Raw genomic sequence first — 22,411 nt, 5'->3', positions numbered from 1 at the left:
CTGGTGAGCGACGTCAGCGCGCGCCGCCGACGTGTACGAAGTGTCACGTTCAAGGGCACACTCGGACCTCATGCAAATCTATATAAAGAATAATATCTCTTAATTTTGTTTTATGATATTACGTTATTATAGAGCAATTGCGCAGAGCGTTGGGTCAAGTTGGGTGGGGTGGCCGGATGACTGATCCTTGACGTGAACTAAAGTAAGCTCAAGGGGGGATGGCGCAGTGGTGAAGCGCCTGGAAAGCCTCTGCTGTCTCACGTCAGCAGAGCTCGAAGGTTCGATTCCTTCTCTCCTCGAAACCATATTAGTATGGTCCACCCACATGAGAGAGTGACTCATTGAAAACTACCCATTCGACCTGAGAGGAAGACTCATTAAAAGTGAAAGACCTGAGAGAGCTACTCACTAAAACTACTAGGCTACGAGTCTCACCTCGATTTAGATGACCCCCTCCCCCACCTACTCAATTTGTATCTAGATTAAATCTAGCCTACTTAGATACTTGCAGGCTCAACCTGCACGTCTTATATAGCCTACCGGCTGAGAAAGGACGTTAATCTACAATAATAATAATAATAATAAAGTAAGCTTAACCCAGGAATTTATATAGTTAGTTAATAGTTACGTACATACTCCAATCGCTACCGTCATCGTGGCTCATTGTCGATTTTTTTAGGCAGAAACAAGCTTGAAGTAACTAACTATATCAAAGACACCGCAGAAAATCCGCTTCGGGTCACCAGGTGAAACAGAGTCAAACGCGATTGCGGCGGCAATCGGCACAGACATCCAGTTGGCAGCTCTTGCATCGAAGGATGAAGTTCCGATGTCTGGCATTGCACATCTCACAACGAAACCCCCGCCTGGGGGCGCCTTCAGTAATCATCGAGAACTTCTTCCGTCCATAATGATTACATTCATCATTGTCGCGAAGTTCTTCTTGTACTTCGTTAAGACGTTGTTGACGTAGATGTGGTGGAATGTATCCACCCGCTGCTCTGTCCACAACTTGTTCTGCACGGCGATATAAATTTTGCTCTTCCCAAAGAGTACATTGACAACCACGCCATTCTATACCGCATTGATAACAGAACTGTGCGCCGCAACGACACCTGGTATAGAGTCAGTTTTTGTACATGACACAAGAAGGGGTTTTGTTCACGTCATGTGATTACAGCCCCAATCTATCTCTACGAGAGCTCGACATGAGAAGCACCTTTGCCAGCGCTTTTTTTGTCCTAGGTCCAAGGTCGCTCGGAGGTCGAGATCTGCAGGGCAGTCGTCTTTGTGGTAATTGTTCTTGCATGTGCTGCAAGTCTTATGCTTACAGCGAGGACACGTCGCTTGTCCCGATATGATATGTGTAGGCGCAACGAACCTTCTACAATCGCTATTGGCGCAGTATGTTTTTTCTCTCGTGTCTTTTTCTTTTTCTGTGAGTTCAAATTCTTCTAGCTCTTCGGCCGTCACGCTGCTGACGATGAGAGATCGAGTGATTGGGGTACCACAGCACCTTGGTGGCATGTACACAAGATCATGCTCGACCGTCGCGCGCATAACAACTCGCTTGATACAGTCCAAACAGTATAGATGACCACATTTGAGTTTTTTGACCGAGGCCAAACGAAAGTCACCTCGGCAAGCACAACACTCAAATTGCTCGCGCGACAGGTGGCTGAGCGCCTTCGCCTGACATTGGGTAGAAGAAACCGAAGGATTAGCCTCGGAGGTAGTGTCCTCATGAAGTGAATCATCTGCTGTCAACATTGCTGCCAAACGGGACGTAATTTCGTCGTCTATGAAGTCCTGACGTAGCTTCTCTGTATAAGGTGGAGGCGCTTCATATTCAAGAGGATGATCTGTGCTGATTTGTCTGGCATAGATTCTGTCATCTTGCGCTTGGGCCTCCTGCTGGGCCATCTGAGTAATAAGTTCAGCATCTGTATAGACATCATTAGCAATGCTGTAGGCGAGTTTGGTATCTTCCAGGAGCTGCAAATGGTCTCTGATTTCCGATAAGTAACTAGCACAGGCGACGTTGTGGTCTGGAACCTTGTCGGCAGGGTATTTGCCTTTATTCGACGTCTCACTGTGGTATGTTATTTCTTCGAGTTGAAAGGTTAGAGCGGTAATGCAGTCATCGACTAGCTTGGACAGCTGGGTTCGTCGGTGGGACTGAAAGTACTCATTTCGGATATAAATCTGTGCCGATAGCTCAGTAAGAGCACAAGTTGCAGTTCTTAATATATGTAAGAGAAGTCGATATCCCTATCTGTACGTCACTATGCCTCTCTTAATCTCTGGGCAAGGACAGCGCTTAGTATCACTCACAGTTCGACACTCGGCACAGTCAGTTTCAAATTTAGCAGTAGAGCAACCAGTACTCAAGGAATTTACCCTGAAATCTTGCAGATTGATTGTGTCAAGCACACATATTGGCGAAACTGTCTGAAGTGATGCAGTGATGGTCTGCGATACTAATAGATGCTGAGTGCACTAACGCAATCTCAGAGATTCATTGGCTAAGCCAGCCGTGCGGCGAAAATGTGAACGAATATCAGTTAACGTTACCCCTCATTTGCCCCAGCCCGTACTGTAGGATCCCAGCACTTACTGGATGGAGGGACTTTAGTACTGTTCTATTGGCACGATCATGTCGGCGGCTCACAAGATAAGGTTCAAAAAGCCAAGAGAGACAGCCAAGAGGCCGCGCGGCCCCAAAAACTAGTAGGCCATACGACTAACGAATGAAGCGGAGATTTGTAGTATGATCAGACAGCGTAACAATCTGTGTTCAGATCTCACGAGAGGAAGTATCGTGGCGAAGTCTAAATGGGAGCCTCGAACCTTCATGGTACTTATCTTCTACTGTATCCTCGTTCATCATAATGATTTTCATGCAATTTTATAGAAGAGCTGCCTTGTTTTATATGTCACTAGTACGCAATTTGCTAATGTCGTTCGAGACTTCGTAATGTATTGCCAAGTGATGGGCGGCTACATGGCCATTCTAATCGGTAATTCCACCTAATGCGGGCCAGTAGAATGTCTAGGCCAAGTGTTATGCACTCCTACGTCATGAGCATGACGGCAAAAACTAGAGTATGATCGATGCGACCATCCGACTCATTCCACCTTTGCGGCGTATAGTCATGAACAATTACGGCTTCACCCTGACGCGTAGCTGCGTAACAAGTTTGAACAGTCCCACCTTCTGTATAACTATAGCTTAGTACAAGAAATCATCTACAGAAAAACCCAATGTAGTTGATCAATCCTAAGGTTTGCAAGCTTAATAAGCCCCCTTCGTTGGAAGGCAGGAGCGACTTCATTCATTCGGGGTTACGGAGGCGGTCCGGTGGGGTTACGGCGGGCACTGGAATTGAAAACACTTCATTGCATTAGTGCAAAATGCAGACCCTGAACAGGCCGGTGGTAGATTGAGGGCTATGCAATAGCGTATGCCATCATTTGTGCCCGCTTGATCAAGATTTACCTACTTTTGGGGTATTTGTTCACCGAAAGTGATAATTTAAGGAGTCCACTACCTTCTCAACTCACTCTCACATCTGTTTACATTCAGGCGTTTACCACAGCCTTCACGTCTGCCCCATGGAATTATCTCTCTTCATTGCTATAATCACTCTTGCTCTCGCTAGTCCGGCTTCAGCAGGTCCAGCCGCCTACGGAGTGTGTCAGGCGGGTTGTTCTGCAATAGTCATGGCATGTTACTCTGCAGCTGGTTTTACTTGGGGAGCTACCCTCGGTGCTTCCGCACCTGCTAGTATCATTGCCTGCAATACCGCCTTTGGTACTTGCCAGGCTGCCTGCGCCGCTGTGATTCTGACTCCAACGCCGTAGAAGGTACGACAAGACGCCAGCTATTTTTTGTGTATCTATTGCAGGAGCCCTCCCCATCGCCACTAACAATGAGTGCTAATTCCTCAATCTTTCAAAGGAGATATTCAACGTTCATGTACAGATCTTATACGACGAAATGACAAAAAAAAGATGAGTATGAAAAGCAAGATAAAAGAATCTCAATGTGCGTTCAAGAGGTCGCCTAGATCATATCAGGGATTAACAAATCCGACAGGCAATCTGAACATTTATCATCTTGATTAGATAGTTACGTCTTTTTTTTCAGATGCAATTATTGATTACACCACAGTATGAATATTTGGTGCACCTTATCCAAGTTGGCACTAGAGCAATTCGCTCATACTGTCTACTAACTAACAGTGAAAGACGACAAGACTGGAGTATTGCAAATCTGATTCATTGCAGACAGCCAGACTGATTTTCGAGTTTGAGTCTTTTGAGATGGGCGATCGGTTGTAGAGAACAATCTCAGCTAAATACTACTCGCTGCGTTTGTTCAGGCAGAGTTACAATAGGAAGCTATACCGAAGTAGGACTTCACAAATTTCAGTCGCCGTAGCGATCCGACTTGTACTAGCATTATAAGCGTTCCCAAAAGCTGGTCATAGTTTTAGCAAGCTGAACCAGTCGGTAGAAAGAGATTGCTCAGCACCACATGCAAAGTTTATAATAATAACCCTTTGCACGTGCCAAGACATTCGCCATTCTTGCACGCATAAGAATGCCAAAGCGGGCTTCAAAACACTACCCATGCTACTTCACCAGTCCACTTCTCACGCGATCTCCCACCAATCAAAACGTCATGGCTGTGATTTCTTCTAAAGTAATTATAGTGCACCATATTGCAACCCCGAACGCACTTGATACGCTTCTTCAAAGCTTCGATGGACTGCCAAACAACCCCGCGTCCCTCTACCTCTCTACAACTGCTCAGAATCTGATCGTTTACGCTGTCCCAACGCGTACAGTCAGCGCAATCAGCCTTCCATATCTCGTTGAGGCCTTACGCCAAAAGGAGAGAAGTGCGTCTGCCTTAAAAACCTTCTCGAGGCTGGTGCAATGACAAAGGTTTTTTCGATGCACGTAAGACAGCAAAGATTCTCTTCAGCAAATGCGCTTTCAGATTGTCTAATCCGGTTTGCTTTACTTGATACAGCGCTTAAATAAGTACTAAAAGTGGACTGTAGACTTGCACCGTACGTAATCACATTCACGAGGTGCAGATGATGGAGCTTGCACTGCGCCGAAGAGATATCGACCGCATGTGGCTTGCAGGGTTTGACCGGTGCATTTCCCGGGACTCAAATCTTGACATGAGCATGCTCGTGTTTGAAGGCTTGGGCAGAATCAATGAGTTCGACGAGCGGATTCTGCATTTGCCAGTTTTGTGGAAGAAATACCACGATCGGTTGCTTGCAAACCGCAATGGAGTTGGCGGACCGTTTTGGGTAGCAAGAATTCGTGATGCAACACAAAAGCGACTGGCAGTATCCTGTGGTGAAACTCATCGAGGATACAGCGTCGACAGCGCCAAGGGTACTTGGGACAGAGAAAGCATAGAAGAGCAGACTGATTCCTGGAACGACGATGTTATGATGGATGCCATCACCGGTGGCGAGTGGCTGGGCGGTGCAGAACACTGGGCAAAGTTCGACATGCTGTAAACTTAATTGTTCACACAACACCGTAATAAGAAGCTGTTAGCGTGTTATGCGGATTCATCAGGGTGAGAAAAGATTGATTAGGATCAAATGTTAACTTTTTATTTCACCCGTTTATCAAGAATTTTGCCATTGTTGTACTGTTGTGGAGTTACTCATGCCATCGATTGCTCTCATTCTTTGGACATCTTTTTTGGTAACTCTGCGTTTGCTATAGCATGGACAGCAATTACTTCGTGAACTTTGTCGCAGAAAACCCCTGCAGCGCTAACGCAAAGCGGGTATTGCGACATGTCATGTTCGCAAATAACCAAACACAGCTCAGCGCATCAACGGTGATTCAGTACTCCGTACTATGCAGCCTTGCTTCATATCTACAGCCTGCCTGCAACCTGGCGTTCAAAGTATGCTATCAGCTTTCCTATTGCACACCGGCAGCAAACGCCCACCGATAACGTTCCATGAAAGCGACAATCTCTTCGTCCATCTGCTGCATCACCCTCTGCTTGTGGTTCTCCAGCTCTTGGCCCGCATGAGCGATATAATAACCCCACCTTACTAGAGATCCTCTATTGCCTTGATTATATCGTCGTTCGGATACGCCTCCTCGGCATCGTCATCGGAGTCCGTACAGTTGTCATCTAGATAGTGATGCTCGGAAGAGTCATCTGAATCTTCAAGATGCTCGATGCGTGTGTCAATGGATATGCGCGCGGCTTTGATGGTTAGCTGTGTGCATACCCCCAGAAGGGTGAAGACTGACCAGAAAGACTTTCCATAATCGTGGACATATCAAATGCTGATGGACGAGTAGAAGCGGACTCGGATTTCTTTTCTCTCTTAAACTTACGAAATTCTGGTGCGATGATATCATCAAACCAGTCCTTATTGTTTGCGAGCACTTCCCACTCGTAGTGACCAACAATTTCTTCTGTGGTAACTTCCCATAAACAAACGTAATGGTCGGTGTAGTATTCCATTCCCTTATTATAAGGATCCGGGATTTCATAATGCTTCATTTCAGCAGCGATGTCGAGGATTGGTAAACCGTTTTTAAGTCGAGTGGCGGGGTCAATGACAGTGAGTGTCTGATTTCCTCGTTTTATGCTTCTCCATTTTGCGAGATTCTCAATTGCGCTGGCTGATTTTGTAAAGGAGATGTATGGTGTTGGCCTCCAGATCCTATGATTGAGATGAATGGCGAGGGATGTTTTACGAGCTTGCTCTGTAGTAAGAGGTAACCTAGGTGATCTCGATAGCATATGGTTATCCTTATCGGGATGGCTCCCTGATTTGACATCCCAAATTCGGAGAAGCGGAAAGTCAAGCTTCTGGGTTTCACTGACTTGCCATGGGTGGCGTTCCTCCTCGGATTGAATGAAAGGGTTGACGATATTGGCTCTTAGAAGCCACGACACTTTTTGACGTGTCAAATTATCCAAATTATCATCGTGAGCTTGCGAATGGGAATTCATAGTGATGGAACCGTATTAGGTTACAGCATATCCTTTTGGTAAAGATGTTGGCGTGCATTTATTGAAGTGCGAGCACAAAATGACGATCAGATCGCGCGCCCCACACTGGCCTGCTTCCAGGAAGTCTTATCAATATTAGGCTCCAATGATGATTGCATGCTGCGAGCCTGGAATTAAAAACACGCCACTTATTTAATCGCCACTTTTTCCGCATAATCTACTGATGTTTTAAAGAAATATTTGGGAGGGACATCAGCGCTCCGATTGGAAACGTGTAGTGATGTGACTGGAGGGCTGGCGAGTCACAGTTACACGACAGAATCTCACATGCATACATATGTTGATGCATAGCTTGATCATCGCTGATAATACAGCATGTGTGTTGTTTAGACAATGTGCAAGCCCGCAAAGCATCATATAAGTTAGCTACTGCTCGAAAATGCAGTACTTATGTTGTGGATGATGCGATTATGTACTGCGACAGTCCAACCATCAGTAGTAATACAACTAAGCACCGTGCCGCAGTGGCTGGTGCGGATATCCAGACTTTGCATCAAACATCACGCCTCCAAACATGAGTCTTTTGTGCATCGCTATTCAGTATCAATGACGTGGACGTGCAGTCCTCTGTCATCTCTAAGCTCAATTAGTCAGTGATCTTGACGGTTCATTTATAGATAATAACGAAGGCTAGGAGTTACGAACCTTACGTCTCGCAAGTCTCCCTAAATGGAGCAGCGTGTTAGCTGTTATGACTCACAAGATTGCAGATGACAACTGCGCACGGCCGCTCAATTCGCATCGCATCGGCTAGTATATTTGCCCAGCTGCGAGCTGCGATATGGGTTCATCTTCTGCTCTGCGTCGACTTTGGTTGGCAAACCTTTCGAACTAATTAATTAGCAAGTCTTCTTGCGTAACTCGTCTAGCATATCTCGATTGCCACAATAAGAAAATGGATCTATAGGAGCAAAAGCCAATGCGTAAAGACCGTAGGATGTGGTTGCCTGAATAGTCAAAGTCTTCAAAGTTCAGCGTTGATGATTAAGTTTAATATAACCAGCACCTTTAGGCACGACTTCACCTACAAAAGCATCATATAATACTCATCAATTAGTTTACTTCTATGTTGCGCTACAAGCAATATAGACCCCTCTCATCTACTGTCAGATGCTTAAATACATCATTGGAAGTTTTTGTATAGATCATATTGCACGTGCAAGCCTATTCCGTAGGTTTTTCAGGAGCCAAAATCCTACTGCTCTTGTTCCCAATCAATTTCCACCTCAGCCTTGCGATATGTCTCCATAGTGGCAACAGCATCTTCTATATTCGACACAGGGCCCTGCTTGATTGAGCGGCCTAGAACCCTTAGCGCTAGATTCTTGAGATTAGGGCCTTGGTGGGCACCGGGGTTGGCGTATTTGCGGTACCCACTATACTTTTGTGTATCGCGGACTGACATGTCGAACTTGAGACAGGTGGCTGAACGAGCAACGCCTTGAAGCTGCAAGACGCGAGCAGCCAAATCCAAAGTGAGGACCCTCAAATCTTTTTCAATATCGTGGCCGATCACAACCCTATCACGAAGAAGCTCACCAAGTTTAGCCTGAACTTCGGAAAAAGGACTAACGCCATTCTGCGGATTGATATCGGCCCAGCGAATTCCAGAAAACCTCTCGTCGGTGTCTATGATATGGACGGGCTCGGGGTAGTATACAAAACTGTCAAGTATAGTTTTGCCGTCATAGTTGACGACAGAAACACGGCCGAGGACCTAACCGATGTTGGAACGCATCATCTCGCAGTCAATAGCAATCTTTTTGGTGAGAAGGTTAAGGTGCGGCTCTGTTTTCTCAGTGGATTCAGACTTTGACATTGTATTTATCTTGTCCATTGATGAGTAGTGGAATTGGAAATAAATCGATCCTTCGATATGGACCGCAAGGCGCGATGAAAATTTACTAGAACTGTGTTGAGAAGTCTCAGTCTCTTATTTGGAGCGGCACGCAACAATGCTCAGGTTTGATCTTTGAGGGTAACGATAAGTTTAGACTGTTGATAGACCGTTGGTGCCAGCCGCACTAATTGCCAAGCTTTGGCCTTTTTGCATCTGAAAATATATGATGGTGGCCACGTGCATAAACCTCTTAGGTCAAATGGTCAAGGATCTGAGCAGTCAAGGTAGCGTTAGCTTATCTCGATCCCCGCAAACCGGTGAAACACGTTTGTCCAATCGTGGTCAAGATCCCGGAATGATGACATTTCCTGCTGCAAGCCACCTACCAAGGCGTAGAATAAGCAGCCGAGCTGCTCCGGGAGTGCGCCAACGCACAGCCTGATTAGATGCCATACAACATATACCTACATGTCATGCACACTATCACATCAACTAATCACTGTCATGTCATTGATTACACATGAGGTTGATCCGTTTGCAGATACAATTATTATCCTTAAAAATCCTTGCAAAAACTTCGCCCCGTGGGACGAGACGCTTGTATCCTCTCAAATTGAGTTTCCTGAGTCGGAAGAGAAACATCCCATACATACTCAGACGTTCGAGGATGATCAGACGGGCAAGAAGCTGTCAAAGAAAGAGAAGAAAGCCCGGATGCGCGGTAGAGCTTCCCACAATAGCACTGTCTCAAACGTTCCAGAGGGCAGTGGCGAGCACGCTGAGCTTTCCAGTGAAGCATCGTCTGAAGAGCAAGGTCTTGTTCACGATCGGGAATTAGCAACAAGAGTGGTGGGTGGGGTAGACAACCCAAGCGTCGAACTAGCCGAGCCCGCCTCAGGGCCGACCCAGTCGGAAGATGATGAGATTCACTATCTCGTCTCATCCCGCCACTTGATGCTAGCTTCACCATGGTTTAGGCGCACATTAACAAGGGAAGAGTTCGTTGAATCTTTGAAAAATCCATCAGACGGACGGTACCACATCCAAGCCAACGATTGGGACGAAGAAGCTCTCCTCATTCTTCTCAACATTTTCCACGTCCGAACACGCCAAGTTCCGGCTACTGTAAGCTTGGAGATGCTCGCAAAGATCGCAGTTCTTGTCGATTACTACGAGCTCGAAAATGCAGAGGCTATCGAGCGTGATACCCAGAACTGGATTGCTAGTGTGAGGCGTAATGTCGCGATTCCATCTTCTTATTGCCGCAACCTTATGTTGTGGATCTGCATCTCTCGAGTCTTCTGCATGAGCGAAGAATTCGAGAAAGCGACAGCTGTGGCGATCAAAGAGAGTAAGGGCTGGATTCAAGCCCTAGATTTGCCGATTCACCAGGGGATTACATGTATAGTCTTGACCCGCCTCGATCCAGGTTCCAATTGCTAACTCGGATCAGCTAGTATTGACCGCAGTCGATGCAATGCCCTTGAGCACGTTATCTCTGAGCTGCACCGTTTACTTGGGGTCTATCGAGACTTCAACTATTCCTGCCCCCATAATCCGTCTTACTCTTTTCAATGTGGAGCTTTTCTCTTTGGCGCGTTAATGAAATATATGGAAAGATGGGGTTGTCTCTCGCCCCGGCCAGAGAATCCTTTTATGGGAATCAGCCTCAATGAAATTTGCAATAGGAGTGGAATGGCAAAGAATACGAAATGGTGGGTCAAAAGCGACTGTTACGACTACTACAGAAGACACGAACACGATAGGGCTGAGGTTCACTTGTGCAGTCTAAATGCCAAGATTGATGAAGTGGTCCAGGCTACCATGGCTAAAGTGAGAGGATTAAAATTGCAAGACTTCAGGGATAACAGCGAAGTTTCGTTTCAAAACTAATCCAAATATTCAGCTTTAACGTTCGACATTATACGGCTTCGGACGGTCTTCATACATATAATTTGTTGTTCTTATTGTATCTAACCACTAGAGGGGCTTGGTGACAATATGGGTATAAAACATAACTATTAATCTCACCCAGGTATTCTGTTCTGGAGTGGGTTCCCAATTCCAAAACTAAACTCTGACAGTTATTCCATAGAAAACAAGCCTTTGTTCCATTTTTGTGGCCCGCGCTCTTGGTTCGCAGGGGGGTTATTCCCTAAGATTTGGAACAAACTCCTCTCCTTAGTCCTCAGTCATAGAAAGTAGCCGCAACTTGAGTATATGTTACAGGTAATTCGCGCGCATCTAACGCACTAACTTTCACGATGCTACAAGAGATGTAGCGTAAGTTATTAGATAAAGTCTAGCAGAGAGTTGGTGTTCGTGGGTGTGGCTTGTGCCCACTAAGAGTTGCGCCTAGGGCTTAACATAGTCTACTTGTAGTGTGGCACCACCCTCTACTCTACGTGCTTTGGGTCTAGCGTGAATCCACACAATATTGCATACTCCTGGCAGCAGGATGCGCAGTAAAGCCAACTCTACTGACAAGCACTATTCTTGTCTTGCATTAGTAGTTGCGTTTGGAGCGTAGAAATGGGGAAAAAAGGAAACATTGAAGCCTACTTCTGTCTGGTAGGATGAGGATACGAGGAGGCTAGAAAAGACAGTTAGGCAGAGGGGGGTTGACGCGTGACGCGTGCACGGCCGATTTTCTGAAATTTGAACAAGTTTCAGGTAGCGATACCGTACGTCATCGTTCAAGAATATGGCGCGTTGCGAGCGGGGTCTGAACCGCTCGTAAACCTTATTTATTGATAAGCTGGCAGTCACAAACTTGGGCAGCTATGGCTTATGAAAATTATGTTCGCGACCTCTCGTATTTGACATCTGGTGATCTATCGGATCTGACCCTGAACTTTAGCGACAAGAGCTGGCGGATTCACAAAGCTCTTGTGGTCTGTCACTCCAAATGGTTTCAAAAGGCTCTCACCGGCGGCTTGGTGGTAGGACATTGTGAACGAAGTATTTTCAAGGCCTAATCTGTGTAATAGGAGACAAGCAGTGAAGCAATTACTTTGCAAGACGATCCAGTATACACGAATGCAATTGACTGCATGGTGTCATACATCTACGAGGCAGGCTACAATGTCTCTAAATTCGACACTCTAGAACCTCTCCTTCATGCACAAGTTACTATAATCGCCGACAAATACGACTGTGCATCTCTTTGCAAGCTTGCAAAAACGTCATTTGCAAACACGGTCATGACTGTCAATCCCAGCGACTGGGCCGTAATTGCTGCCTTTGTCTACGACTATACGACAACTGTACCACCAGCTCATGTGGAGCTAAGGAACTCGGTCATCTCTGCCGTTGCGGGTCGCCATTGGATGTTAAAAGCAACCCTACGAGAGGAGAGGGTACTCGATGTCCTACGTTCAAACGCAGACCTGGCAACAGACCTTCTGCTAGGTGGGCGACATGGACCTAAGGTAGAAGGGGTCTCCGAGCATCATTTCGTTTGTGATCATTGCCATTACAGTCATACCGGATCGCGCGATTGCCCGAATATAACATCTGTCAGTAAAACGGGCAAGCCGGTGTGTCCTAAGTGTAGGAAGAAAACCGGGAACCCGATACATCACACACCAGTGGTCAATATATACCCGGCTTTCTCTTGCGTATCATGCGACGGATTTCACACGACAGATCCCAATGATGAGGATTTGACATGAACGGCAACCATTCGTAGAACATGCACTACAACACGAATACTTAACATTTTATTAGAGAACTTAACCCTCACTCTATAATACGAACGAAAGGAGTCCCTTTGTCTGAATTTACTGCGAATCTTGTCGACTCCACTAAAAACCGCTCTTGCTCTAGAGTTAATCTTTACTGGTTTCGGTGAGTTATCGTGTGTGGTCATCAGTCTGCTGGACAGCCTAACCAATATGATGCTACGTGAATCTGAGCCCCTTTACTCTATATTACATGCACGTGCGCACCTACACGCGTACGCGTGTCGCGTTTACTCTCCTTTACTCTAGAGTACTTCACCAAGGAATCAGATTTTGGAGAGATGAGAATGTCAATGTGAGGTATTCTGTGTTACGAATAAGCGAAACTGCTTACGCCGACAGGCACAGCAGCGCCATGACCGCACTGATCGTCCAGATCAAACTCCTCGCCAATCAGGACAGTTACTCATACTGATCGTTCACGATCAACTCAATTATCGTCTAAGCCTTTGTAGTGGAGAGAGTCAGTGCGCGCTACGTGTATTAGAACAAAAGCCACGTACTAGGCTGACATAGGATAATGCTGCCCTATTCGCACGCTTTGCGTAGCAAGAAGCAATCGAATTTATCAAGCACCTGTTCGTATTGAAAAAGGCTGATATTACTGCTAGTTCGGCTAGTAAAGTCGAGAAACAAGTTTTATAGTTTGCTCATTTAAACTACTAAATGTTCTCTCTAATAGTAGCGTTGGAACAACCACATGTTAGCTGGTTTCGCTGCGATGAGTATTAACTCTAACTAATAACTGTTTAGGATGTTATGGCTCGAATGTATCGTAATCTGCCGATGCGGACTAGTTTGCCATGCGCAATAGTTACTACCCTACTAATACTGACTAATTGTGGAAGTATACATCTAAGCGGCACTGTAGGAGAATCTCAGCCTTTTATAAGGAAGTTCGTGCGATAAGTATATACGTAACGATTTTGCGTTACGTGTTGGGTGGCAACAGACGACGCTAAACAGCTCTCTACGTGTAGACTAGGTTTATTTAGGCCTTCCCGTCATCGTATTTGGTAAAGAAGGTGCTTTTTTCAAGTATAATATAAAGGTAGCATTGTGCGTGCAAGTTAGTGGGCTGTTACTGCACCTACATCCGCGCCTCCACGTCATACATATATGCGCCAGGACTGTGGCGAAGGCCTCCCCCGCATGACAAGGCATATGCGATGCTCTTTAACCTGGCATGCAAGCAGCACTTCGACTCTATTGCAGGTTAGTATTTACAGCGAAATTCTCACAGTTCCATACACCTTGTTACATAGCCAGATAGCCAATGACTTTCGACCACTAGCGATAAAAACGGTCTCTAACGACAACCGAACCCACATTTGAGTTTAGAGTACAGGAGCTCTACCGTACCCTGTTTGACAATTGCAAAACAAGAATCATGGTCGACCCTTGCTCTGTCATACACTATAGATAGGCTACGCATCCAAATACACTGGAAAACTAGCTAGTTATGTCCTATCTAGACACAATGTATCGAAAAAATTTGTAATCCCATCCATATCGCTTTGAAATCCATTCTTGGAAAGAGGCGCAAGTTCGCTCAGTAGCTTTTCGAAATCAATAGCTGTCGAAAGCAAAATCTTGCTCCATTCGTATAACGTAAAACGAAAAGTTCGTTTAGGGTATACTTCCCCTACAGTAAAAGAGGAGTTCATTCGCCGACACAGCTCGCCTAAAATTTTGTGTATTTTCGCAGCTGTAACATCGTAATTTTGTCGTCTCGCTCTAAGGCCAGCATCGATAACGGATGCATCATACAGACCGATACAACCTATACTGGTGTTTCGATCCGGTTCTGAACCAATTAGGAGAACTTTAACCAGCCGATGAACGAAGCCTATAGTGTATCTACTTGAATTTTCAATGGCTTCCGAACTGGTCTTGTCTATGTCATCAGGATCAATACTTTCCCCCATACAATGTATGGCCCTTATGCAGAGACTTGCATTGTTCAATGATTCTGTAATGTTCTTTCCAACAAGGTACCGATATCGAATCGCAGGGTCATGGTCGTGTGAGGTTTCGATCTGTGGTTCAACAAAAGCTGCGGTCGACTCCAAATTTCGTTTGTACTCAATGGCGAGCTGAGGCACGTCCCTAAGCGGTATCTCAGTAGCGCACAATATACAGTGGTGATATGCTTACATCTCTTGAGCTCTTGATCTTTCTCGGGTGATGCTTTTGCAACGCTCTCGCAACTCATCCATCCACCTCTTGTTCAGCCAGTCTCCACGATACAGACCGCACGCTTGCGCTACTTCCAGGATAAGTAACTGCCTCAGGCAGCTTAGATCGGGGTTATAATTCATAGCGAAACTTGGATGGAAGGCGTTAACGCGCACGATTCTATGGCCTGATGCCATTACATGAGTGGGGCGTCCAAACACTTGACCGACCCCAAGACCTTCTACAGCAGCTACATTCCCCGTTCTGTCCTCTTGCGCTATACCGTTTCCCCGCTTGTAGCGCCACATGCATACAACAACATCCGGGCATTTCGCCTCAATCATCGCAAAGGTTCGCTCTTGGATGTAATGCCTGACATCAAGATCAGGCTCCTCGTAAGATCTGACAAACGGTAATCTATCCAAGACAGTAGGGCTGGGTGCGCCACATGAGACGATTGGCCAGATTTCTATGAGAAGGGCTCGAAGTGTAGGTGATGACTCTATGACTGAGTCCGCACCTAGGTTGTACGGATGGTGGTCGGCTGGCTGTTGCAGGATGAAGCAGATACCACCTTTCGTGTCAGGTCTTGCCAAGTACGCTGCTGTGGCTATCTCATCACGAGGGATAGCCTGTCCGCCACGTCGTAAGCTATAACCTAACTCTTGTATCATTCGTAAATGTCTGCTACTTGAACATTTTCTTGGTGCATGTAGTGGCTTCAATGTTGCAAGAATTCTGTGATCAATCGCGATGTCTAAACAGACCTGTGGCGACGGCTCTCGAGCTCCGGTCGTAGTAGGCCCCATTTGATGATATTATGTTTGCAAAAAATTGACGTTAGCTTTTTTCTACAAGTTCCAGCTCTTTCATTTAGAACTTCGTGTTGAGGCGCATTGACCAGGTGCGAGCAGGGATAAGGGCATACCCCACTTTTCCCCGCACAACTTCAGCAGAATTATGTGGTGGTCATACTACCTAGTGCGTAGCCAAGAATAGGCAACCCCGCTTCCTGCGATACAGTAATCACCTTCCATAATCACAATCAGGCTCACCTAAAGATCAGGTCAGCTTTTATAAGCGATATGATAGGCAATTACGGAGAGCAGTACATATGTAACGAATGTGTCACACACACAGTTTATTTACGTCCAGCGGCCGAGCCGAATGGGCTACTAATGCTAGTATAATTTTACACTTCCTATGCTAGTTATAGATATTAGGACAGTTAATTCCCACTGGGGATTAAACGTGCTGGGAATTAACAGATCAGCTGGGAATTAGCAGATCAGCTGGGAATTAACAAATATGCTAGGGATTCAATCGCAGTAACTAAGAGTTACTTGATAGGGTAAGTGCTATGAAAGCGTGTAGGCCGTGAGCCCTCACTTTATAATACGAACGAAGGGAGTCCCTTCGTTTGAATTTAACTACTGCAAATTGCGGAGGAGCGCACAGACCAGTCGAGTCCCTTCGTTTGCTCTTAACAAAGTCGAAGGTTGATGCAATTGATACCAGACGTGTATAGGGTATAAATGTATTGCATATTCAAATTTCAACCCTTTTGCAGTAGGATTGAGTCAGTAATAGCTAACCAACTATGACTTTGGTGTTGATGTTCTTAGCTCGCTTAGGGTTGCAGGGGTAGCTAACCCTAACTTACTCAGGTATTCCGTTCTGGAATGCTCCCCCATTCCAAAACTAAACTCTATTAGGTTTAGCGTTAGTGCTCAGCAGAATTCTAGGAGCGTTGAGAAGAACCAGAATCATGCTAGAAACTCGTGCAACTTGTGTCACTAATGCAAGAAAGTCATGCGCATCGAACAAGCTGCTTCTTGCCGTGCTCCGATATAGATGGCGCAAGTTATTCGATACAGCGTATGCTGGAGGGTTGGTGTTCGTAGCTGTGGCCCATGCTGACTTAGGGTTACGTCTAGGGTTGCGCTTAGGGTTGCGCTGCGGGCTTAACCCCAACTTAACCCCAAGTTAGGGTTACGTCTACTGCGTGCACTTCTTAGGAAAGCACTATAACTACAGATATCTACAACAAAACCCAGAATGATATATACAAGTCTAAGAAGTGTATAGAATAGAAATGTAGTTCAACTTGCTATCTATATCGAGATTAAGTGGGTAAGGGAAGGCGGCTTTCAAACGAAGGCAACTGTTGCCCTCTTCCAGTGAGCTCCCATTCCTGGCTGTTACTCTCTCGAGGTAACTATCGGGTTTAGAACATCCTCCTGTTCTAAAGCTAAACCCTGTCAGGAAATCTGACACTGCTCGGGCCACCCCCTGAGGTAATCTCACGCATTGATATCCTCAACGCAGATAAACGACCGCATAGTTTAACAGCGCATACATCATCCCAAACCACTTGTCGCTAAAGATTATACTGCCTGTGTGTCTGCCTTCACGCCGAGCTACAATGGCTGATCACGCAACCTTCCCTGCGCCATCCGTAAGAGATCTCCTTGAGCGGCTGAACCTCCATGTCAATGAGCCAGAGCCCACCATTATCTGTCGTACATGCCAATTTGCTCTAAATGGGATCAATTCTTTAGCGGACCATGTGGTAGAGAAACACAAACTCCCAAAGGCTTTGGCAAAAGAGGCGTCCCGACAGCTGAGACCATATACCATTCTGGGGCCGAAGGAGCTGAGGCTGCGACCGGATCATTCTCCCCCTCACCCTCATCTCTCCAAGCATCTCGGGGTCAAGCGCAAGCACTGCGAACTCAAAACAACAAGCACTGAAGTTCTAAGCCGCCACCTCTCGAAGGAACATGGCATAAAGCGGAAGACAACGACATGGCGTGGCGAGCATGTAGTTAATAGTCTTATGCTCCAAAGCTGGGACCGAAACGGAGCGTACGGATACTGGATCGTAACAGAAGAGGATCGCTCAGTGCCGATTAGCAGCTCTTTTGATAATAGCCTGCTACAGCAATCTGTGCCACGCATGCAGCGCCTCGAACAGCTACATCGTGACGAGCTCGTACGCAGCAGGGGTCAGTTAAAAGGATCAAGCATCGATACCAGCAGCCCTGACATGGCTCTCAACACAAACTGGATGCGGCGCACTCAGTGGGCCGAGACCTTTGTTGGCGCCGATCGGAAACTTCTTGTGCAGCTTGCCCAGATCCCGTGTGGTACCGGGGAGAACCTGGAAATTGAAATCCATGACGGAACGGCCATATCTAGCAGCAAAGAAGATGAACTCAAACTTCGCCATATAGTCACTACTCTGGATCGCGTCTTTGATCGCTGTGAAGACACTGTCCGCCACACTGACGTCTCCATTCGCTGTTTGCTCCGCAGCTCGTACCCGGACCGTACCTATAAAGCGCCTTTTGAGCTAGTCGGTCGCAAGGCAACCACTCAAGGATACAGAAGGCTCTTCAAGAAGGCTGTGTGCTTTTGCGTGCGCTTCTGGAGATTAGGTGAGCCTGTAAGACAAAATCTCCTACGGAGATCTTTGACAGATGCACAAGATCAGGCACTGAAGCAGCTGTGGCATGATGAGATATGGGTAAGGATGCCCGAAGTCCAAGGAAAAGAGTCGCAACTCTATCCACCCGAGTCAGAGCCCGCTACTCCAGGCGACCTTGGATGGTTGTCGGACGATGACTTTGACGAGATTGCATCAACCATCACAGATGACAGTGTTGAAGAGTTGGACGGGGATGATATTGAAAGAGCCGTTCAGGCTCCGCTAGAATGCGTGGATTCAAACCAGAAAGGCGAAGGGCGCCTGCTTCGTTCGAGGCGCACAAAGCAACCTGCAGTCGAAGACACAGCCTCCATCCCAGTTGATTCTGATAACGAAGGCAATCCTAGAGCTCAAGAAGATACGACAAAAGAAGAGTGGACTATCGTGCTAGAACATGTGATTTTCTGCTTTGTGAAGTTCCTGTCGACCGAGGAATATGAAGACGGGAAGCCATCCTCTACCTTGCTAATCTATGCTAGCGGCGTTCTAGGGATTAGCCACGATGGATCCACTTTTGAACGCGCGAAAAGCTATACATCAAAGTTGTCAGCCATGATATACTGTGTGAGAATGATCATTCTTAAAGCTACTCTTCCTCGAGTCGCTCATGTCCGCTTGGGGTGGACAGCCAGGCCACGACACGGGCAGACTGATCTCCTTAACGAGGTTCGCAAAAAGACTTTGTGCCTAGGATCGCCAGCACCAATGAACGAGCTCCTCAGCCTACGCGATTATGGGCGTGTCATTAGTCGTTCTGACGGTCCGTCGTTTCTTGTGACCTGGAGCGAGGATGGGCAAGTCGTTTCCTGGGACAACGCGCAGCTGTCTATGGCACAATCCCGGCAGATTAGCCACGATACCCTGCTAGCCGCGTCGCTTTTGTGCAAACAACTAATGTATGGCTGGAGTCCGCTATTCGATTTGAGTTGCATACACGATAATCTCGCTTGCACTACTGCCGGCTATTCATTCGTGACTGATACGGCAAACGGCCTTGCGGAGTCGTACCTTGACTTATCTCGCAGGGCTTCTCTTGACACTGTTAGCGGCTTGATGACAGACAACGACTGGAATCGCCAAGCCGTTGGTCAGTACTTGGACCAATACTCCGCAATGACTGAGTTGGTGATGTTATTGGTCTATCTCGTAGGGGGGCAAGCCTCACGAGTTACCGAGCTGTCGGCTCTTGAGCACTGCAATGGTCCTTCTACCTCTCGTGGTATATGTGTGTACTCGCGTAAGATGGCTCTCATCTTTAGGCACGGTAAATCCCGCCGGGCAACCAACCACGAATTTATCGTCGTTAGATTTCTTCCAGAAGAGGCGAGCAGACTTATGTACTATTACCTTGTGTTCATACGGCCCTTTGCGTGCATGCTCTATCGAGCTTGTCTAGGGATGGATATAAACAGCACCTTGCTCTTTTCTTCGCCAAGTTCCCCAAGCAGACCATTAAAGACCAACTCACTCACGAAAATACTCATGCGCCAAACTACGCTTACGCTAGGTCACCCACTAAGTGTCAAGATATATCGGCAGGTATCGATCGCTATTACAGAGAAACACGTTCGACAAATCTCGAAACCTTTTAATCAGCATGACGATCGGAGCACAGAAGCTGATATCAATGTGGTGTTTGCATGGCAAAGTGGGCATCGACCGTTACAAAGAGGCACAACATATGGCATAGATGGAGCATTTCCAGACTCGCTTCAACCTGCGCTACTGCGAGTTTGTGAATGGGCGTCAAACGAGTGGCATAAGTTCTTGCAGCTGCAACCTGCAACTGACAACACCCGTCCTGAGATAACAAAAGCTCAGAAGAGAGCATTGCCGTCATCTATTGACCAAGGGACTCCGAAACGGCCCCATACTACTTCTATCACTCAAGGTGAAATGGAATGTCCGCTCGTGGGGGACAGCCATGTTACACTTATGCATGAAAGTCGTAGAGTAGGCAACGGTCCATGGGCAACAGGTATTGAATCTGCCTTTTATAACAGTGCCCCCAAGAACCTCTGGCCAGGGTCCTTGCCCATCTTTGGGCGCCCAAGTCCATTTGAGCGTGACAGTGTCATTGAGGAGAGAAAATTGATCTCGGCACATGTCAATAGCGGCGAAATAGACTTTGACCACGAGTGGAATTCACGTCGCCAGCTACAGGCTCTGAGTGAAAAATTCCAGCGATGGAAGAATGTTGGTTGTCAGCTGTGCTATGTGAAGAGTGGGAAACCAGAACCAGATCACAAACTGGAATGTTGTGATCGATGGGATGATTCTGAAAAGGCTCGACGAATCTTCAACTGGCTCCAAGGCCTGAAGCTTCCACGGTTCACAGCTAGCTCTGGAGATTGCACTATGTGCTCCCAGACAGATTCTATATGTGGAGACATCAAAGCAATGATGAGAATGCATGAGACAGAGCACGAGGAAGTTCAACGTTTTTGGAGAAACCGTCTGAACACATCGCCATATGGGGATGGTGAATGTGAAAATAAGCCTTTGGTGAAAAGGACCATAGCAGCACTTTGCGCGTATGACGACCAGATCCTCGGAAAATTTATATCGCAGCGGCTTCGCGATAAGGAAAGAGTCGAAATTATGGCGGAAAACCATATGGCATATTGGTTTGAGCGAATTATTGATTTCGATGGTACAAAGATTTACAGACTTCTTTTTGTGTTTGAACTCCTTATACGTGCTTTTGAGTATAGAAAGTCGAATTCCTTAGTGGAAAAGAATTTCTATGTAGCTGAAGAATTCCCATCTCTATGCGAAAACGGCTGGGATGACGAGGAGGAGTTGCAGGGCTGGCGAAATGCACTAGATTGGTGGGTTAGAAAATGTGGGTTTTGTGCAGGACGTGGGCTCGATGGAACGCAGATCAAGCATAGCTTACGTGACTGCAAACGAGGTGGAGCGAGGCAGCGATCAATCCGCATGGGCGAGGCAATCTTTGCAGAGGGGTTTAAAGCGCAGGGTGGTTGTGCGGGATGTGGTGTCCCTCGAGAGTTCTGTGATCAGTGGACAAAATCGAGTGACGGCCACTGGCAGATGCGACCGTCACAAAAGTGTCAATATGGACGCTTAGTATACAACACTGTCGTTGGACTCTTCCAATGCAGCGACAACATATACGCGCTAGATCTGTATACCACGATCGAAGAAGAGGGCGACGAAGAGTATAGAGAGATGCACGACGAGGATGTGACAATGTGGCTTTGTAGGAAGCTAGTTGTGTCAGGAATCGAGTGTGCTGAGATCACACGGCAGTTATGGGTATGGACACGGATGGTACAAAAAGCGCAAATATCATTGAGAAACTAGCTACTGGCCGAACATAGAGCAGTTTTTGTAGCTAGAACCCTAACTAGTGCTTAATTTTTATGCATTAGTTAGAAGAAATCCAATGAATCAATATAGCCAGACTGTTGCTTTTGGCCTTGAGCACTTAGCCCCTATACCAAACTTTGTCGAATACACTTGTTGAGCCGACCCTCACAGTCTGGGTATATGACAGGCTGATTTAAGTTGTACTCTAGCCTCTTATCTTAGTGGGAGGTTTGGGAGGACAATGGCCTTCCCTCGCTCTACTGGCCTCTTGAAGGCCCCCTCTTGGCGGGATGTCACTAGTCACGTGATCGCTACCCCGCAGAGATACCTTCTGACGTTGACTTTAGTTAGCCTCCAACCCTCATCCCCACATCAATGAGAGAATCCTTCTTGCTACTCATAACATCATCCTACCTCTTAGACGTATTGTCTCAATACCCTAGAATATCGTTTTCCGATACCAGATTGTAAGGCGTCGGCTGTATGTAAGGTTTCAGTATGCCCGTTGTGTTGTAGCCTCTTTTCCCTTCAGGCCTTCCTAATCATGCCCAAGGCTCCAAATTCTCGCCGTGTTCATACCCAGAATTTGACTGAGCACCGTTAAGCTCGTGCTCACTGTATCCGACAGCAGGGGAACGAGATGACTTTTCGCTGTAAGCGTTGTGAGGGGAAGAATCTTCGTTGTTTCGTAGATACTGCAACTGGCTGTTGTGCCGTTTGTATTTCTGTGAAAGCTGAGTGTAGTT

General features: G+C 46.6%; 9 protein-coding genes across 9 annotated transcripts; 5 read left to right on the top strand and 4 right to left on the bottom strand.

The window, feature by feature from the left end:
- Nucleotides 1-602: 602 nt before the first annotated feature.
- PSV08DRAFT_411805 (uncharacterized protein) lies at nt 603-2,856 on the bottom strand (the record flags this gene model as incomplete). The annotated part of the gene is made up of 3 exons (XM_014221490.2): nt 603-1,115; nt 1,166-1,995; nt 2,809-2,856. 3 exons carry the CDS (start codon nt 2,854-2,856, stop codon nt 758-760), a joined length of 1,236 nt encoding a protein of 411 aa, XP_014076965.2. The 3' UTR covers nt 603-757.
- Nucleotides 2,857-3,581: 725 nt separating this feature from the next.
- PSV08DRAFT_12659 (uncharacterized protein) lies at nt 3,582-4,039 on the top strand. The gene is made up of 2 exons (XM_014221491.2): nt 3,582-3,867; nt 3,962-4,039. Exon 1 carries the CDS (start codon nt 3,616-3,618, stop codon nt 3,862-3,864), a length of 249 nt encoding a protein of 82 aa, XP_014076966.1. The 5' UTR covers nt 3,582-3,615; the 3' UTR covers nt 3,865-3,867; nt 3,962-4,039.
- A 601-nt stretch (nt 4,040-4,640) lies between these two features.
- PSV08DRAFT_208313 (uncharacterized protein) lies at nt 4,641-5,745 on the top strand. The gene is made up of 2 exons (XM_014221492.1): nt 4,641-4,939; nt 5,073-5,745. The coding sequence occupies exons 1-2, from the start codon at nt 4,688-4,690 to the stop codon at nt 5,547-5,549; spliced, it is 729 nt and encodes a 242-aa protein (XP_014076967.1). The 5' UTR covers nt 4,641-4,687; the 3' UTR covers nt 5,550-5,745.
- Nucleotides 5,707-7,050, bottom strand: PSV08DRAFT_325765 (uncharacterized protein). The gene is made up of 2 exons (XM_014221493.2): nt 6,310-7,050; nt 5,707-6,262 (listed from the first exon to the last, which is right to left on the bottom strand). The coding sequence occupies exons 1-2, from the start codon at nt 7,019-7,021 to the stop codon at nt 6,105-6,107; spliced, it is 870 nt and encodes a 289-aa protein (XP_014076968.1). The 5' UTR covers nt 7,022-7,050; the 3' UTR covers nt 5,707-6,104.
- Nucleotides 7,051-8,276: 1,226 nt separating this feature from the next.
- Nucleotides 8,277-9,038, bottom strand: PSV08DRAFT_411801 (uncharacterized protein; the record flags this gene model as incomplete). Its single annotated transcript, XM_066093904.1, has 2 exons — nt 8,804-9,038; nt 8,277-8,710 (listed from the first exon to the last, which is right to left on the bottom strand). Exons 1-2 carry the CDS (start codon nt 8,916-8,918, stop codon nt 8,277-8,279), a joined length of 549 nt encoding a protein of 182 aa, XP_065948295.1. The 5' UTR covers nt 8,919-9,038.
- Nucleotides 9,039-9,425: 387 nt separating this feature from the next.
- Nucleotides 9,426-11,032, top strand: PSV08DRAFT_404467 (uncharacterized protein; the record flags this gene model as incomplete). Its single annotated transcript, XM_014221495.2, has 2 exons — nt 9,426-10,323; nt 10,375-11,032. The coding sequence occupies 2 exons, from the start codon at nt 9,426-9,428 to the stop codon at nt 10,812-10,814; spliced, it is 1,338 nt and encodes a 445-aa protein (XP_014076970.1). The 3' UTR covers nt 10,815-11,032.
- A 672-nt stretch (nt 11,033-11,704) lies between these two features.
- PSV08DRAFT_411799 (uncharacterized protein) lies at nt 11,705-12,719 on the top strand (the record flags this gene model as incomplete). The annotated part of the gene is made up of 2 exons (XM_014221496.2): nt 11,705-11,863; nt 11,912-12,719. 2 exons carry the CDS (start codon nt 11,705-11,707, stop codon nt 12,593-12,595), a joined length of 843 nt encoding a protein of 280 aa, XP_014076971.2. The 3' UTR covers nt 12,596-12,719.
- Nucleotides 12,720-14,035: 1,316 nt separating this feature from the next.
- Nucleotides 14,036-15,651, bottom strand: PSV08DRAFT_208301 (uncharacterized protein; the record flags this gene model as incomplete). The annotated part of the gene is made up of 3 exons (XM_014221497.2): nt 14,036-14,773; nt 14,822-15,561; nt 15,610-15,651. The coding sequence occupies 3 exons, from the start codon at nt 15,649-15,651 to the stop codon at nt 14,125-14,127; spliced, it is 1,431 nt and encodes a 476-aa protein (XP_014076972.2). The 3' UTR covers nt 14,036-14,124.
- A 1,812-nt stretch (nt 15,652-17,463) lies between these two features.
- PSV08DRAFT_208298 (uncharacterized protein) lies at nt 17,464-21,777 on the top strand. Its single transcript, XM_066092065.1, has one exon. It carries the CDS (start codon nt 17,682-17,684, stop codon nt 21,657-21,659), a length of 3,978 nt encoding a protein of 1,325 aa, XP_065948294.1. The 5' UTR covers nt 17,464-17,681; the 3' UTR covers nt 21,660-21,777.
- The last annotated feature ends 634 nt before the right edge of the window (nt 21,778-22,411 follow it).

This window comes from Bipolaris maydis (genome assembly GCF_028858645.1).
Source record: "Bipolaris maydis strain C4 unplaced genomic scaffold PSV08scaffold_13, whole genome shotgun sequence".
NCBI classification, from domain to species: domain Eukaryota; kingdom Fungi; phylum Ascomycota; class Dothideomycetes; order Pleosporales; family Pleosporaceae; genus Bipolaris; species Bipolaris maydis.
This window is presented reverse-complemented; position numbering and strand designations above follow the sequence as displayed.

Coding starts and splice junctions, on each gene's coding strand:
- PSV08DRAFT_12659 (XM_014221491.2), top strand. CDS start 3,616: ATGGAATTATCTCTCTTCATTGCTATAATCACTCTTGCTCTCGCTAGT.
- PSV08DRAFT_208313 (XM_014221492.1), top strand. CDS start 4,688: ATGGCTGTGATTTCTTCTAAAGTAATTATAGTGCACCATATTGCAACC. Junction 4,940..5,072: donor TAAAAACCTTCTCGAGGCTG/GTGCAATGACAA, acceptor AGTGGACTGTAG/ACTTGCACCGTACGTAATCA.
- PSV08DRAFT_325765 (XM_014221493.2), bottom strand. CDS start 7,021: ATGAATTCCCATTCGCAAGCTCACGATGATAATTTGGATAATTTGACA. Junction 6,263..6,309: donor GATTATGGAAAGTCTTTCTG/GTCAGTCTTCAC, acceptor TAACCATCAAAG/CCGCGCGCATATCCATTGAC.
- PSV08DRAFT_208298 (XM_066092065.1), top strand. CDS start 17,682: ATGCTCCAAAGCTGGGACCGAAACGGAGCGTACGGATACTGGATCGTA.